Source organism: Tursiops truncatus, chromosome 3, assembly GCF_011762595.2.
Source record: "Tursiops truncatus isolate mTurTru1 chromosome 3, mTurTru1.mat.Y, whole genome shotgun sequence".
In the NCBI taxonomy this organism is placed as follows: Eukaryota; Metazoa; Chordata; class Mammalia; order Artiodactyla; family Delphinidae; genus Tursiops; species Tursiops truncatus.
In genome coordinates, this window is record NC_047036.1 from 114,901,091 (window position 1) to 114,919,617 (window position 18,527).

The following is an 18,527-nucleotide window of genomic DNA, read 5'->3' on the forward strand; positions in this document are numbered from 1 at the left end:
GCAAGAACCCGCGTCCCCTGCATCGGCAGGCGGACTCTCAACCACTGCGCCACCAGGGAAGCCCCTGGTTTTTTTTTATACAGCAGGTTCTTATTAGGTATCCATTTTATACATAGTAGTGTATACATGTCAATCCCAATCGCCCAGTTCATCACACCACCACACCCCCCGCCACTTTCCCCCCTTGGTGTCCATACATTTGTTCTCTACATCTGTGTCTCAATTTCTGCCCTGCAAACCAGTTCATCTGTACCATTTTTCTAGGTTCCACATATATGCGTTAATATACAATATTTGTTTTTCTCTTCCTGACTTACTTCACTCTGTGTGACAGTCTCTAGATGCATCCACGTCTCAACAAGTGACTCAATTTCGTTCCTTTTTATGGCTGAGTAATATTCCATTTTATATATGTACCACATCTTCTTTATCCATTCATCTGTCGATGGGCATTTAGGTTGCTTCCATGACCTGGCTATTGTAAATAGTGCTGCAGTGAACATTGGGGTGCATGTGCCTTTTTGAATTACGGTTTTCTCTGGGTATATGCACAGTAGTGGGATTGCTGGATCATATGGTAATTCTATTTTTAGTTTTTTAAGGAACCTCCATAATGTTCTCCATAGTGGCCATATCAATTTACATTCCCACCAAGAGTGCAAGAGGGTTCCCTTTCCTCCACACCCTCCCCAGCATTTGTTGTTTGTAGATTTTCTGATGATGCCCTATCTAACTGGTGTGAGGTGTTACCTCATTGTAGTTTTGATTTGCATTTTGCTAATAACTAGTAATGCTGAGCAGCTTTTCATGTGCTTCTTGGCCATCTGTATGTCTTCTTTAGAGAAATGTATATTTAGGTCTTCTGCCCATTTTTGGATTGGGTTGTTGTTTTTTTAATATTGAGCTGCATGAGCTGTTTATATATTTTGGAGATTAATCCTTTGTCCATCGATTCATTTGCAAATATTTTCTCCCATTCTGAGGGTTGTCTTTTCATCTTGTTTGTAGTTTACTTTGCTGTGCAAAAGCTTTGAAGTTTCATTAGGTCCCATTTGTTTATTTTTTATTTTATTTCCATTACTCTAGGGGGTGGATCAAAAAAGGCCTTGCTGTGATTTATGTCAAAAAGTGTTCTTCCTATGTTTTCCTCTAAGAGTTTTATAGTGTCCGGTCTTACATTTAGGCCTCGAATCCATTTTGAGTTTATTTTTGTGTATGGTGTTAGGGAGTGTTCTAATTTCATTCTTGTATTACATGTAGCTGTCCAGTTTTCACAGCACCACTTATTGAAGAGACAGTCTTTTCTCCATTGTATATCCTTGGATCCTTTGTCATAGATTAGTTGACTATAGGTGTGTGGGTTTATCTCTGGGCTTTCTATCCTGTTCCATTGATCTACACTTCTGTTTTTCTGCCAGTACCATATTTTCTTGATTACTGTAGCTTTGTAGTATAGTCTGAAGTCAGGGAGTCTGATTCCTCCAGCTCCGTTTTTTTCCCTCAAGACTGCTTTGGCCATTCGGGGTCTTTCGTGTCTCCATATAAATTTCAAGATTTTTTGTTCTAGTTCTGTGAAAAATGCCATTGGTTATTTGATAGGGATTGCATTGAATCTGCAGATTGCTTTGGGTAGTACAGTCATTTTCACAATATTGATTCTTCCAATCCAAGAACATGGTATATCTCTCCATCTGTTTGTATCATCTTTAATTTCTTTCATCAGTGTCTTATAGTTTTCTGCATACACATCTTTTGTCTCCCTAGGTAGGTTTCTTCCTAGGTATTTTATTCTTTTTGTTGCAATGGTGAATAGCAGTGCTTCCTTAATTTCTCTTTCAGATTTTTTTAACATTAGTGTATAGGAAAGGAAGAGATTCCTGTGCATTAATTTTGTATCCTACAACTTTACCAAATTCATTGATCAGCTCTAGTAGTTTTCTGGTGGCATCTCTAGGATTCTATTTGTATAGTATCATGTCATCTGTTTTACTTCTTCTTTTCCAATTTGTAATTCTTTTATTTCTTTTTCTTCTCTGATTGCCATGGTTAGGACTTCCAAAACTATGTTGAATAAGAGTGTGAGATTGGACATCCTTGTCTTGTTCCTGATCTTAGAGGAAATGCTTTCAGTTTTTCAGCATTGAGAATGATGTTTGCTGTGGGTTTGTTGTATATGGCCTTTATTATGTTGAGGTGGGTTCCCTCTATGCCCACTTTCTGGAGAGTTTTTATCATAAATGGGTGTTGAATTTTGTCAAAAGCTTTTTCTGCATCTATTGAGATGATCATACGGTATTTCTTCTTCCATTTGTTAATATGGTGTATCACAATGACTGATTTGTGTATATTGAAAAATCCTTGCATCCCTGAGAAAAATCCCGCTTGAACATGGTGTATGATTCTTTTAATGAGTTGTTGGATTCTGTTTGCTAGTATTTTGTTGAGGACTTTTGCATCTATATTCATGAGTAATATTGGTCTGTAATTTTTTTTGTACTATCTTTGTCTGGTTTTGGTATCAGGGTGATGGTGGCCTCATAGAATGAGTTTGGGAGTGTTCCTTGCTCTGCAATTTTTTGGAAGAGTTTGAGACGGATGTTAGCTCTTCTCTAAATGTTTGATAGAATTCACCTGTGAAGCCATTTGGTCCTGGACTTTTGTTTGTTGGAAGATTTTTCTTTTTTTCTTTTTCTTTTTTTTGCGGTATGCAGGCCTCTCACTGTTGTGGCCCTCCCGTTGCGGAGCGCAGGCTCAGGACAAGCAGGCTCAGCAGCCATGGCTCACAGGCCCAGCTGCTCCGTGGCATGTGGGATCTTCCCAGACTGGGGCACGAACCTGTGTCCCCTGCATCAGCAGGCGGACTCTCAACCACTGTGCCACCGGGGAAGCCCTGTTGGAAGATTTTTAATCACAGTTTCTATTTCATTACTTGTTATTGGTCTGTTCATATTTTCTATTTCTTCCTGGTTCAGTCTTGGAAGGTTATACCTTTCTAACAATTTGTCCATTTCTTCCAGGTTGTCCATTTTATTGCCATAGAGTTGCTTGTAGTAGTCTCTTAGAATGCTTTGTATTTCTGTGGTGTCTGTTGTAACCTCCTGTTTCATTTCTAATTTTATTGAGTCCTCGCTCTCTTTTTCTTGATGAGTCTGGCTAATGGCTTGTCAATTTTGTTTATCTTCTCAAGAAGTAGCTTTTAGTTTTATTGATCTTTGCTATTGTTTTCTTTGTTTCTATTACATTTACTTCTGCTCTGATTTTTTTTTTTTTTTTTTTTGCCAGCCTCTCACTGTTGTGGCCTCTCCTGCTGCGGAGCACAGGCTCCAGATGCCCAGGCTCAGCGGCCATGGCTCACAGGCCCAGCCAGTCCGCAGAATGTGGGATCTTCCCGGACCGGGTCACGAACCCATGTCCCCTGCATCGGCAGGCAGACTCTCAACCACTGCACCACCAGGGAAGCCCTGCTCTGATCTTTGTGATTTCTCTGCTTCTGCTAACTTTGGGTTTTGTTTGTTTTTCTTTCTCTAGTTCCTTTAGGTATAACGTTAGATTGTTTATTTGAGTTGTTTCTTGTTTCTTGAGGTAGGCTTGTATAGCTATAAACTTCCCTCTTAGAACTGCTTTTGCTGCATCCCGTAGGTGTTGGATCGTCGTGTTTTCATTCTCATTTGTCTCTAGGTATTTTTTGATTTCCTCTTTGATTTCTTCAGTGATCTCTTGGTTGTTTAGTAACGTATCGTTTAGCCTCCATGTGTTTGTGTTTTTTACATTTTTTTCCCTGTAACTGATTTCTAATATGATAGCGTTGTGGTCAGAAAAGATGCTTGATATGATTTCAGTTTTCTTAATTTGCTGAGGCTTGATTTGTGACCCAAGATGTGATCCGTCCTGGAGAATGTTCCGTGTGCACTTGAGAAGAAAGTGCAATCTGCTGTTTTTGGATGGAATGTCCTATAAATATCAATTAAATCTATCTGGTCTATTGTGTCATTTAAAGCTTATGTTTCCTTATTAATTTTCTGTTTGGATGATCTGTCCATTGGTGTAAGTGAGGTGTTAAAGTCCCCCACTATTATTGTGTTACTGTCGATTTCCTCTTTTATAGCTGTTAGCAGTTGCCTTATGTATTGAGGTGCTCCTATGTTGGATGCATATACATTTATAATTGTTATATCTTCTTCTTGGATTGATCCCTTGATCATTATACAGCATCCTTCCTTGTCTCTTGTAACATTCTTTATTTTAAAGTCTATTTTATCTGATATGAGTATTGCTACTCCAGCTTTCTTTTGATTTCCATTTGCATGGAATATCTTTTTCCATCCCCTCACTTTCAGTCTGTATGTGCCCCTAGGTCTGAAGTGGGTATCTTGTAGACAGCATATATATGGGTCTTGTTTTTGTATCCATTCAGCAAGCCTGTATCTTTTGGTTGGAGCATTTAATCCATTCACGTTTAAGGTAATTATCGATATGTATGTTCCTATTACCGTTTTCTTAATTGTTTTGGGTTTGTTTTTGTAGGTCCTTTTCTTCTCTTGGGTTTCCCACTTAGAGAAGTTCCTTTAGCATTTGTTGTAGAGCTGGTTTGGTGATGCTGAATCCTCTTAGCTTTTGCTTGTCTGTAAAGCTTTTGATTTCTCCATAGAATATGAATGAGATCCTTGCCAGGTAGAGTAATCTTGGTTGTAGGTTCTTCCCTTTCATCACTTTAAGTATATCATGCCACTCCATTCTGGCTTGTAGGGTTTCTGCTGAGAAATCACCTTAACCTTATGGGAGTTCCCTTGTATGTTACTTGTCGTTTTTCCCTTGCTGCTTTCAATAATTTTTCATTGTCTTTAATTTTTGCCAATTTGATTACTACGTGTCTCTGCGTGTTTCTCCTTGGGTTTATCCTGTATGGGACTCTCTGCGGTTCCTGGAATTGGGTGGCTATTTCCTTTCCCGTGTTAGGGAAGTTTTTGACTATAACCTCTTCAAATATTTTCTCGGGTCCCTTCTCTCTCTCTTCCCCTTCTGGGACCCCTATAATGCAAATGTTGTTGTGTTTAATGTTGTCCCAGAAGTCTCTTAGGCTGTCTTCATTTCTTTTCATTCTTTCTTCTTTCTTCTGTTGCGCAGCAGTGAATTCCACCATTCTTCCAGGTCACTTATCCGTTCTTCTGCCTCAGTTATTCTGCTATTGATTCCTTCTAGTGTAGTTTTCATTTCAGTTATTGTATTGTTTATCTGTGTTTGTTTGTACTTTAATTCTTCTAGGTCTTTGTTAAACATTTCTTGTGCCTTCTTGATCTTTGCCTCCATTCTTTTTCCGAGGTCCTGGATCATCTTCACTATTATTATTCTGAATTCTTTTTCTGGAAGGTTGCCTAACTCCACTTCATTTAGTTGCTTTTCTGGGGTGTTATCTTGTTTCTTTATCTGGTACATAGCCCTCTGCCTTTTCATCTTTTCTTTCTGTGAATGTGGTTTTTGTTCCACGGGCTGCAGGACTGTAGTTCTTCTTGCTTCTCGCTTCATTGATTCCTTACTGCACTTATATTCAAGACAGAATTCCATACGTTGGCCCACTGACTACACTGTGTCCTCTATTTACCTCTTCAACCTCATCTTAGTGTCTCTTCCTCCAAATCTTTCAGTTTATGTATGTGCCATGTACCATATTCTTTCCTGCTCATCACTTGAGCACTTGCTGTTCTTCTCCTAGAATGTTCTTCCCTTTCTCTGGTTAACCACTATTTATCCTTTGGATTTCAACTAAAATGTCACTCCTCAGTCGGGCCTGTCTTGTTACCAGTCTCTCATGATACCCTCTAATTGCCGTATAGTACTTACCACACAGTAACTATGCAACTCTTAGATAATAACTATGCAATTATATAGGTAATTATTGTTTAGTGGCTATCTTTTGAACACTAAACTATAAACTCCATGGGAGCAGAAACCTCATCTATTTTTTATAATTTTATTTTTTAAAGTTTTATTGAGGTATAGTTCCCTTATCATGAAATTCTTCCACTGAAGTATACAACTTATTTTATTTATTTATTTTTTTTGCGGTATGCGAGCCTCTCACTGCTGTGGCCTCTCCCGTTGCGGAGCACAGGCTCCGGACGCGCACGCCCAGCGACCACGGCTCACGGGCCCAGCCGCTGCACAGCATGTGGGATCCTCTTGGACCAGGGCACAAACCCGTGTCCCCTGCATTGGCAGGCGGACTCCCAACCACTACACCACCGGGGAAGCCCCTATACAACTTATTTAATAAACTTATAATTGTGTGATCCTCACCGCAGTCCAGTTTTAGAAAACTTCCATCATCGCAAAAAGGTTTCCTTGTATTCATTTGCAATTCACCACTACCACTCCCACCCCCAGCCCTTGGCAACCACGAAGCTTCTTTCTCTTTCTAAAAACATCTTTTCTGGACATTTCCGATAAATGGATCATATAATATATGGTCTTTTGTGCCTGGATTCTTCTACTTTGCATAATGTTTTGAGGTTCACCCATGTTGTAGCATGTATCAGGAGTCTGTTCCTTTTAATTGTTGAGTAGTATTCCATTGTATGGCTGTATGGCTATACTAAATGCTGTTTATCCATTGGTGAACAGTTGGATTGTTTCCAGTTTGGTGCTGTATTAAATAATGCCACCATGAATATTCACATGTGTTTAAGTAGAGTTACGTTTTCATTTTTCTTGTGTGGGTACATGCTGCCAGGAGTAGAACTGGTAGTGGAGTTACATGTCACGTGGATGTGTTAACATTTTAAGAAATCACCAAACTGTTTCCCAAAGTGGCTGTACCATTTTACAATAATGTATGGAGAATGCCAGTATCTCTATACCCTTGCCATTGATTATAGCATTCTAGTGGGTATGCAGGTGGTATCTCATTGTTTCATTTGCATTTCCCCGATGATTATGTTGAGCACTTTTTCATGTGCTTATTAGCCATTCATCTTCTTTTGTGAAATGCCTATTCAATTCTTTTGCCCAGTTTTTAATTCAGTTGTTTGTCTTAGTATTGAATTGTAAACGTTCTTTATATATTCTGGATACAAGTGCTTTACCTGATATATCATTTGCAAATATTTTCTCCCAGTCTGTCGTTATCTTTTCATACTTTTTAAATATATATATATATTTATTTATTTATTTTTGGCTGCATTGGGTCTTCGTTGCCGCGTGTGGGTTTTCTTTAGTTGTGGCGAGCGGGGTGCTACTCTTCACTGCGGTGCACATGCTTCTCATTGCAGTGGCTTCTGTTGTTGCAGAGCACGGGCTCTAGGCATGTGGGCTTCACATGGGCTCAGTATTTGTGGCTCACGGGCTATAGCGTGCAGGTTCAGTAGTTGTGGTGCACGGGGTTAGTTGCTCCATGGCATGTGGGATCTTCCTGGACCAGGGATAGAACCCGTGTCCCCTGCATTGTCAGGTGGATTCTTAACCACTGTGCCACTAGGGAAGTCCCCTTTTCATACTCTTAATGATGGCTTTTAAAGAAGAAAAGCTTTGAATTTTAATGTAGTCCAATTTATCAATATTTTCCTTTATAGATCATACTTTTGATGTCATATTTAAGAGCTTTGTCCAACTCAAGGTAATGAAGATTTTTTATATTTTCTTCTAGATGTTTTTAGCTCTTACGTTTAGGTTGATGATCCATGTTGAGTTAAATTTTGTGTGTGGTGTGATCCAAGGGTCTAAGTTGTTTTGTTTGTTTTTGCATGCGGATATCCAGTTGTCTCTGCACCATTCGTTGAAGAGCCCACCCTCTCTCCATCAAATTTTCTACATACTTTTGTCGAACATCAATTGTACATAAATGTAAGAATCTAATTCTAGATTCTCATTTCTGCTTCATTGATCTTTATGTCTACCCTTATGTCAGGACCATACTGCCTTAATTATTGTGGTTTCATAATAGGTTTTGAAATCAGGTTAGTGGAGGTCCTCCAACTTTGTTCTTTGTTTTCAGAATTGTTTTAGCTCTTCTAGATCCTTTGCAATTCCATATAAATTTTAGAATCAGCTTGTCAATTTCTACATAAAAGCATTCATAGACTTTTATAGGGATTGTATTAAATTTATCAATCAATTTGGAGAGAACTGCCATCTTGACAATATTGACTCTTCCAGGAACAAGTGATGTCTATTTATTTAGATATTCTTGAATTTCTCTCAGCAACATTTTGTGCTTTTCAGTGCACAAGAATTTCACTTCTTTTGTTAAATTTATTATTAAATATCTTATTTTTGATGCTACTGTGAATAAAACTGTTTCCTTAACTTCATTTTTGGATTGTTTGTTTCTGTTTTTGCTGACCATTTATTATCTGTCTCTGACCACTTATTATTTGGAAGTTGGAGGACTTCCACTAACCTGATTTCAAAACCTATTATGAAACCACAATAATTAAGACTGTATGGTACTGACATAAGGATAGACAATAAAGATCAACGAAGCAGAACTGAGAATCTAGAATTAGATTCTTACATTTATGGCCAACTGATTTTCGACAATAGGGCTGGATGAATTAATGAGAAACTAAAAAGGGTTTTCATGTTTCTTACATAGATAAACTTTCAATGTACTTTTAAAAGCTTTTTCATGGCATAATTTATATACTGCATTGTATATTTATTTTTATAGACTTTTAAAATAGAGTCTTCTTGAAAAGAGCAGAGACATCTTATTCATCTTTGTATTTCTGGCACACAGTAGTTAACTCAATAAATTTGTTGAATGAATGGAATATAGCAAAGCTTTGAATCAGCCATCCCTATTAAAAGGGAAGGGAAGAGCACTAGCTTTTTCAAGGATTAGGAATATGTTTTAGAATATCTTTGTAACTTGCTTTAGTGACTCCTCATCATATAGGGTTTTGCATATAGTTCCTGACTGACTGCTAAGCAAGAGGGAGCTCATATCATCAACTCTGAGAACTTTCCCTCAAGAACTTCACATTCTCATAGCAAGAGATCTGCAAGGTAGTAGGTAATAAATCATTTATCTTTATCCTACAACTGCTGCTTCTCAAATGTCTAACTGTATCTAGAGGATTAATTAATGGGTAAAATCAATCTAAAATAACAGTTTAGGGATATAACCCTATGAGTAAGAAGTGCTTCCAAAAATATCTTCTACTTAAGATAAATGAGCTTTTAACTCTATTTTAGTTAAAAGCTAAGGAGGAAAAGTCTAATTCACTAGTAGGACTAAATCTAAAGATCTACCACATTAAAAAGACATCTCATGTTTAAGATGTGCTCCAAAATAATATGGAAGCAGGAAAAGTAGGAGCAGGGGTTATAGATGAAATAATACTGAACTAAACCAACTATACTTCAATTAGAGAAAAAAAAGACTGACCAAAATTGTTGAAGCTGGGTGATGGGTTCATTAGGAGTTTATTATACCATGCTATCTACTTTTGTGTAAATATTCCACAATGAACAGTTCCAACGAAAAAAATATCTTAATGGGATGGATACGACAGAAACTTCTGTCACAGAAATAAAGTATGTAGTAGGCAAATCCTTTTTGTGTACAGATATCTTTAAAACAGTTTTTGTTCAAAAATCTGAACTTTTAAATCTCCAAGACAATTTTCAATTTTCTTTGAATAAATCTTCAGCAGAAAATACTGAGGAACAGGTCTAAATTACTTAGAGAAAAAAAAAAGCCAAAAAAAATTCAAAATTGCCCAATGCTTAGACTTTTCTTTATAATGAAAATCACCAAAACTCCTTTCTGCTCTAAAAATATTACTGAAAATAAACTAAAAACCTCAGTGCTGCTCCTTATTATACCCACTTATAAAAGGTTTATAACTTTCATAACAGGTTGGAAACAAAAAGAGGGCCTGAGAACTATTAATTTCATAAAACCATGAGTTTGTTAGACAAACAGTAAACTGTTAGAGAAAATGGCAAATCAGTCATAATTTCCAAAGAAGATTCTTTTTCAAGTGTAACAAATTTGACTGATGCATTTAGGGATAACTAAAAGGAATTACAACACAGAAGAAGAAAAACCCAAGAGAAAAGAAAGAAAAAAAAGTAAACTCTTCTCAAAATATTCCCTAGAGGTCACAATTTAGTTCTGAGAAAAATGTTTTCTACTCTTGGCTTCAAGTTAAGTAACTACAATTTGACAATATGACAGAATATACTGGAGAAAAACCCTGTTATCTTCCTTCCCAGCTTCATCTCCAAAATAAAAGAGAAAGCAAACAAGTAGATGCAACTAATTACTCATCTGTAACTCACCTGCAGGAAACATGAATCGCATTTCTCTTTCTGCTGCAGCAAAATCATTACTTCCATGAAGTGCATTCCTTAGCTCATCTGTGCCATAAATTGCCCTTAGACTAAAAGCAAGTTAGAGATGATGACCATCCAATCTGACATGCTTTCTTTACTTTTTACATATGCATTCTATTTAGGAATTTTACAGAAGCATCGCCACTTCTCACATATGGAGGTCTTAATCTATTTTGAATTTAAGCATAAATCTATCTACATGAGGGTCAAGTATATTTAAATCTGTGGGAGGGATACACTGGAAAAATAAGAGTTACCTGGGTGAAAAAGAGGTGTTGTTTTGTGACAACTGAAAAAGCAATGCATTTTCAAAGTGCAAGAACTCAATGCCCTCTGGTTTCCAGACATTAATGATAATGCTGAAAATCTGAGTTTCTGGTCCTGCGTTACCAATATTCTATAAAATACCATACCAATTTTCCCATGAAAAATCCTACACCAGTGGCAGTTTAATTCAAGGATGAGAGAAAAATAAGGCTAGTCAACCATAAATCAAAATTCTCTGAGACCTTTTGTGGTATTTGATATTAAAATACACATTTAAGTAGTTAAAACACAAAATGGACCTCCCCCACCCAGCCCTCCACCACCAACAAAAAAAATCAGGTTATTTAGGAAAACTTTCAAATTAAAGGAAATTCCTATTACAATGAAATCAGATTTTTTTTTTCATTTTCATAGTTGGATTCCGTTTCTCCCCCAGGAAAGTTACCTGTCTGGGTGTGTCTCCTTAGCTACTAAGCTATTACTTGGTCCCAAGAGTTCTTTCCAGTAAGAGATGGCTTTAAATCTAGCTAATATCATGGCAACAAGTGGTCCAGAACTCATGTAAGCTGTTAAATTGGGGAAAAACATTTTCCCATACTGTTCCACATAAAAGTTACTACATTGCTCAGGGCTGAGACGCAGTTTTCTTCTCTAAAAGAGAAACAAAATCAACAAAAGCATTATTGACAGTTCAATAATACCTCATTCAGTCATTAATAACTTGAAATTAGTACCAATCTGACCACAAATTTGAGATTTATTTTTGTATTATGAACGAAGGGCAAGATAAGAAAGTTAAATGTAGGCTGTAAATAAGAATTATTTAACCTACTTAAGAAAAACTATTCCTGTTGGGCAGCCTCTTTCAACATATGGTATGTTAATGACAAATTCATCATATCTCCTTCTTAAAGTAAAAACACGCCAATCATCAATATTCTGTTAATACATACTTTGTATAAAGCAACAAAATTGAGGGGCTTCCCTGGTGGCGCAGTGGTTGAGAGTCCGCCTGCCGATGCAGGGGACACGGGTTCGTGCCCCAGTCCGGGAAGAGCCCACATGCCGCGGAGTGGCCGGGCTCATGAGCCACGGTTGCTGAGCCTGCGCGTCCGGAGCCTGTGCTCCGCAACGGGAGAGGCCACAACAGTGAGAGACCCGCGTACCGCAAAAAAAAAAAAAAAAAAGTAACAAAATTGGACTTTAGAATATTCCAAATTCATCTTTCCCTATCTATTTGTGATATTTTCCTATTCATTGTGAAATTTTCCTACATATTTTCCTACATATTTAGAAATAGTACGCAGTATAATGATGCAGTAAACAAGTTTTTCACTTGAACATGAAAGTTGTATATTCTTTATTCTGGTTCTGCCATAAATATGTTGATTCACTATGATCTTAAGAATGATTAGTTAGCATTAAGTTTGTTAATTTGAAAGAATATGAAATGTTTGGGACAAATAAATGTTAATTTTGTTCACAAATGAGAAACTATATGAATTAATTATTAAATTTTAAAAACCACAGAAGCTGAGTCAGTCATTCTTCCAATTAGAAAGCATCACATTTTCCCTAAGAGCAACTATTTGAGTATATCTCATTTATTTATTTATTTTTGGCTGCGTTCGGTCTTCGTTGCTGCACACGGGCTTTTCTCTAGTTGTGGCAAGAGGGGGTTACTCTTTGTCGCCACGCACGGGCTTCTCATTGCAGTGGCTTCTCTTGTTGAGAAGCACAGGCTCTAGGCACATGGGCTTCAGGAGTTGTGGCAGGTGGGCTCAGTAGTTGTGGCTCGCGGGCTCTAGAGTGCAGGCTCAGTAGTTGTGGTGCACGGGCTTAGTTGCTCCGTGGCATGTGGGATCTTCCCAGACCAGGGCTCGAACCCGTGTCCCCTGCATCAGCAGGCGGGTTCTTAACCACTGCGCCACCAGGGAGGTCCCTTGAGTACATTTTTAAAAAAATAACTCCATTACTACTGTTTGTCAAATTCACTAAAGGTGGATCAGGAGGGAAAGGGCTCAAAATAGAATACAGGGATTCAAAGTAGACATCAAGGAAAACTTGCTGGAGTAAGGATGATGAGACATGGAGATAAATTACTAGGGGAAGGCTAAAAATCTCCAAGATTAAGGCAGATATCTATCTTTCTAAAATGGGTTAGAGGACTTCCCTGGTGGCGCAGTGGTTAAGAATCTGCCTGCCGATGCAGGAGACATGGGTTCGAGCCCTGGTCTGGGAAGATCCCACATGCCACAGAGCAACGAAGCCCGTGCGCCACAACTACTGAGCCTGCGCTCTAGAGCCCGTGAGCCACAACTACTGAGACTGTGTGCCACAACTACTGAAGCCCACATGCCTAGAGCCCATGCTCCGCAACGAGAAGCCACTGCAATGAGAAGCCCGTGTACTGCAACAAAGAGTAGCCCTCGCTCGCCGCAACTAAAGAATAGCCCAAGCGCAGCAATGAAGGCCCAATGCAGCCAAAAATAAATAAATAAATAAATTTATTTAACTAACTAAATAAAATAAAATGGGTTAGATTTTCCTGAGAGTACAGTGTGAATTTTACCAAGTGACCTACCTCTTAAAGCTCCTTCCAAAACTATCATGTGTCTTCAAGTTTCAGAAACTTGATAAAATTGCTTGGTTTGTAGAGAGGGATCTAAACTGCCCAGAGCAAGAATCTTGTAGAGATGCTTACTAGGTAAGTCAGCAATGCTATGAACAGGCTCTACTGGACAAACATAACATTCTCACTAGTCAAGGATCAGTTACAGTACTGTAAAAAAAAAAAAAAAAAAAGGTGCTGACATCTATTCTCATATTAAAATTCATACAGTCAAGAAATAGAAGAAATTTGAGAAGTTATAACAGTGCCTGATTTAGTATAATCCTTGATTCTATTATTTAAAATTAAGATATGCCAGTATTTGTGATTCTTATGCATATTGATTTGAGTGTTTTTTTTTCTGCACTGTAAGCCCTTATCTGCCATTATACCCCTTAACAAGCAAGGGAAGCTATATTCTGCAGGTATGCTAGCTAATGCAGCGTAATTTTAAAAATTAAGGGCTCATCTTAAACTAAAGTTGATACTGAATCAGTGATTCCATCAGTTGCTTTAAAATTAGATCAGATAAACTTTTTTGAAATTTAGATTAATATTTTCACAAAGAGGGAATTCCCTGGCAGTCCAGTGGTTAGGAGTCTGTGCTTTCACTGCCAAGGGCATGGGTTCAATCCCTGGTAGGGGAACTAAGATCCCGCAGCTGCGGCCAAAAAATGAATAGAAATCAACAACAAATATTTTCACAAAGAGGAGTTATTAGTTTGTAACACAGAAAGGCTGCCACCTACTGAAAGAATACATCATATTTTAGGAGTTTTTTCCTAGATGGAACAAGAAAGCCTCAAGTTCAAGGAACTCCCACCTATAATAGAGCCTACTTTTAAAGCATACAGTACAAAGGACAAATGATTCCACTGACATGAGACACCTGGAATAGCAAAGTCATAGAGACAGAAAGTAGAATAGTAGTTACCAGGGGTAAGGAGAGGGCTGAACAGGTAGTTAGTGTTTAATGGGTACAGAGTTTCAGTTTGAGATGACGAAAAAGTTCTAGAGATGGATAGTGGTGATGGCTGCACAACAGTGTGAAGGTACTTAATTCCCCTGAAATGTACGCTTAAAAATGGTTAAAAAGGTAAATTTTATGTTGTGTATATTTTATCACAATTAAAACAAAAAAGCAGCATACAATATACCAAGGCGTTCTTTGGTTTGAAACTTCTTGCTGACTAGGGAAAGTGTTAAATATTAGCATTTACACTAAGTTTTTTTTTCTAACACTGTTTTAATTTATAGTTATCATTAACTCCTTAATTATTAAGTTTTTCACTAATTCTTTTCAAAATATGGATTTAAAAGACAAATTGGAAACTTTATATTATTTGTATACTTTGTTTCTTTCTCAAATTAATGAGTAATATACTTACAGGGCTAAAAAATTCAAAGCAATATAAAAAGGTTTATATGAAAAATCTCATTCCCATCCCTGTCCTAACCCAGCCTGTTCTTCCTCGCCCTCAATATGCAACCATTTTTTAATGGTTATTTATCTCCTAGTTTCATTTTGCAAATACCGGCAAACATGTATATTACTTTTTCTCTTTCTATCATAGAAAGTAGCTACACGTTGTTCTGCATCTTGCTTTTTTCCATAAAAGGACACAGAGGGGTTTATAATTAGTTGCATAGTATTCAATTTGGTGGCTCGCCAGGGTCAATTTAACCAATCTTCTAATGCTGGGTTGTTTTCAATCTTTTGCCTGTAAATAAATGCTGCTGCAAAAAATAACCTAGATATAGGTCACTTCATATTAATACATGGGTTATAGGAGAGATTCCCGGATGAGTACTGCTGGGTTTAAGGGTATATGCATCTGTAATACTGATAGATAACTGCCAGATCCCCTTCCATAGGGGTTATGTCATTTACTTTTATATTCTTGCCAGATGGTATCTCAGTGTCATTTTAATTTGCTTTATTCCTGCTTAGAGATTGAGCATCTTTTCCTATGTTTCAGAAGCATTTGTTTTTCTTTTTCTGTGACCATCCACATGTACTGCCCATTTTCAACTGAATTTTTATCCTGTTCTAGCAGCTTTTTATATACTAGGGAGATTAGCCTTTGTGATATGAATTACAAATCTTCTTCCCCAGTCTTGTCATTTGTGTTTTGACTTTGCTTATTATGTTTATTTGGCCATGTGCAAGTTTTTTATATTTATACTTTTTTTTTTTTTTTGCGGTACGCGGGCCTCTCACTGTTGTGGCCTCTCCCGTTGCGGAGCACAGGTTCCGGACGCACAGGCTCAGCGGCCATGGCTCATGGACCCAGCCGCTCCACGGCATGTGGGATCTCCCCGGACCGGGGCACGAACCCATGTCCCCTGCATCAGCAGGCGGACTCTCAACCACTGCGCCACCAGGGAAGCCCCTATATTTATACTTTTATCAATCTTTTCCTTTACGGTACCTAGACTTTATTTTTTTTTAAGTAAATTTATTTATTTATTTATGTCTGTGTTGGGTCTTCATTGCTGCACATGGGCTTTCTCTAGCTGCGGCGAGTGGGGGCTATGCTTCGTTGCAGTGCATGAGCTTCTCACTGCGGTGGCTTCTCTTGTTGCGGAGCACAGGCTCTAGGCACACGGACTTCAGTAGTTGTGGCTCGTGGGCTCAGTAGTTGGGGCTCGCGGGCTCTAGAGTGCAGGCTCAGTAGTTGTGTCGCATGGGTTTAGTGCCTCCGCAGCACGTGGGATCTTCCCAGACCAGGGCTCAAACCCATGTCCCCTGCATTGGCAGGTGGATTCTTAACCACTGCGCCACCAGGGAAGCCCGAGTTTTCTCCTTTTTCTATTTTCTAAAAGATTCAATAGGCAATATGACACTGTATATTTATTAGAGAATAAAAAACTGAAATTTCAAATAAGGATGGTAGAGAAAAAAGGAAGATTAAAAATATTCCATTCTAAAGACGCAGACATAGAGAATGGACTTGAGGACATGGGGAGGGGAAAGGGTAAGTTGGGTCGAAGTGAGAGAGTGGCATGGACATATATACACTACCAAATGTAAAACAGATAGCTAGTGGGAAGCAGCTGCATAGCACAGGGAGATCAACTCAGTGTTCTGTGACCTAGAGGGGTGGGATAGGGAGGATGGGAGAAAGACGCAAGAGGGAGGAGATATGGGGATATATGTATATGTATAGCTGATTCACTTTGTTATAAAGCAGACACTAACACACCATTGTAAAGCAATTATACTCCAATAAAGATGTTTAAAAAAATTCCATTCTATTTAAGTTTTTTTAAATTTGATAATGTTTAACAACACTCTATAATCATTTTCAAAACTATCAACTGCAGAACAAGTATAAGGCTTAAAACATTAAAAGTTTGTAAATAACTGGAAAAAAAAAAAAAACAACCAAAAAAACACCCAACAGGGGCTTCCCTGGTGGCGCAGTGTTTGAGAGTCCGCCTGCCGATGCAGGGGACACGGGTTCGTGCCCCAGTCTGGGAAGATCCCACATGCCACAGATCGGCTGGGCCCGTGAGCCACGGCCGCTGAGCCTGCGCGTAAAAACACCGAACAGTCAAGAGAAGACCAAGTAAATAGACTGTGGCTCATCTGTACAGAAGAGTATTACACAGAAGTTAGGAAGAATGAGATAGATTCACATGTAATGATCTGGAATGCTATCTGAGGGACTCTGTAAAGGGGGTCAAGGGAAGGGGACTGTCCTACTTTATGGGGGAAAAATGTTTGTAAATGCATAAAAAAAATCCTGGAAAAACAGGAAAGTGTTAAGTGGTTGCCTCTCTCTGGAGTTTAGGACTTGAGCTGGGAGAGGAGAGATGGAAGAAAAAGAAATTTTACTTCTCATTTTATATCCTTTTGAAATGTGAAAAAACTTTTGTAATATTATCACATATAGCTTTTATACTTATAAGAATAAACCTAAATTTCATGCTAAATACTAAGGATCTAAATGGGCTGACACATTTACATAAACATTTTTAAAAGGTAAAATCAAAGGTAATCTTGGACTTCCCTGGTGGCGCAGTGGTTAAGAATCCGCCTGCCAAGGCAGGGGTCACAGGTTCGAGCCCTGGTCGGGGAAGATCCCACATGCCGCGGAGCAACTAGGCCCGTGCGCCACAACTACTGAGCCTGTGCTCTAGAGCCCACAAGCCACAACTACTGAAGCCTGCGTGCCCAGAGCCTGTGCTCCGCAACAAGAGGAGCCACCGCAATGAGAAGCCCACGCACTGCGACGAAGAGTAGCCCCTGCTCACTGCAACTAGAGGAAGCCCGTGTGCAGCAACAAAGACCCAATGCAGCCCAAAATAAAAATAAATAATAATAAATTAATTTTAAAAAATAAGGTAATCTAAAATAACAGTTTAGGGATATAACCCTATGCCTAAGAAGAGTTTCCAAATATATCTTCTACTTAAGTGAATTTTAAATTCTATTTTAGTTAAAAGCTAAGGAGGAAAAGCCTAATTCACTAGAGAGAAAAAAAACATGATGATCCTGCCCAGAAGTTACCTGAACAATGGTGAATCCAGATCTGAGAATAATATCTTGTATCTCCTCCTCTTTGTCAACAATATCTGGTTTGATAATGGCCAGAGTCTTTTCTACATAGATCTGAGGTGGGGGCATTGATAGCTCCATTCTGGCTTTTCAGTGTACAATTTAAGAGATTCTTGACTGGTATCAACTGTAATGACAGGCACCCCCCACCAACCCAAATTTAATGTAATTGTGACTAAAGAGCATTATCAGGTGCTTAATTTTATTAATTTATAAAGCTGGAAACTGTCATACCTTTTTCAACAAGAAGCGTCTCAATAATACGATTTCTACTCTGCTTCTAAGTCCTGCGGTGGGTTTTCCTAAGCACTTTCATGGAGGTGGAGAGACCAAGGAGCAAGGCGAAAGCCTAGACCCTTGGGACCCAGGAGGAGACTAGGTCTGCAACCCTCCGCGCCGCTCACCGGACCGCACCACCCCGCCCCCCCCCACCCCCGGCCCCCCGGGGAAGCTTAGCGTCAGGCCCGGTTGGAAAGGAGAATCCCTGACCCTCTGTGGGCTGCACCCCCAGATTCCTTCCGAATCCGACCCTCAACTGGGCACTCACCTCAGCCCGGGCTCCTGGAGAGTCACCACATGTTGTTGCTAGGAGACCGGAAACCCAGCTTAGAGACGGTGGCTGCAGAGGCCCAATTCCAGCAGAGCGCTTGGCAGCCCTTGGCTAGCTCAAGAAAGGGAACCAGCCACAGGCATTTTTATTCCCCTTGCACATCTTAAAAGCAATAGACGTTTTCTAACATTTTCCTCATA

At 38.8% G+C, this 18,527-nt stretch overlaps 1 protein-coding gene across 3 annotated transcripts in view; it reads right to left on the reverse strand.

Moving 5' to 3' along the window:
- Nucleotides 1-18,478, reverse strand: part of NME5 (NME/NM23 family member 5) — a 36,574-nt gene extending 18,096 nt beyond the window's left edge. For 2 of the 3 annotated variants that reach the window (XM_019924482.3, XM_073802573.1), the window contains exons 1-4: nucleotides 18,012-18,147; nucleotides 17,730-17,904; nucleotides 11,048-11,253; nucleotides 10,282-10,382 (exon numbers count right to left, since the gene is read on the reverse strand). In XM_019924482.3, coding sequence (XP_019780041.2) covers nucleotides 10,282-10,382; nucleotides 11,048-11,253; nucleotides 17,730-17,858 — 436 coding nt within the window. In that variant the 5' untranslated portion in view covers nucleotides 17,859-17,904; nucleotides 18,012-18,147. Of the gene's footprint in view, nucleotides 1-10,281; nucleotides 10,383-11,047; nucleotides 11,254-17,729; nucleotides 17,905-18,011; nucleotides 18,148-18,324 lie in introns of those variants that run through there. The other variant, XM_073802574.1, reaches the window with a different exon arrangement.
- Nucleotides 18,479-18,527: the final 49 nt, after the last annotated feature.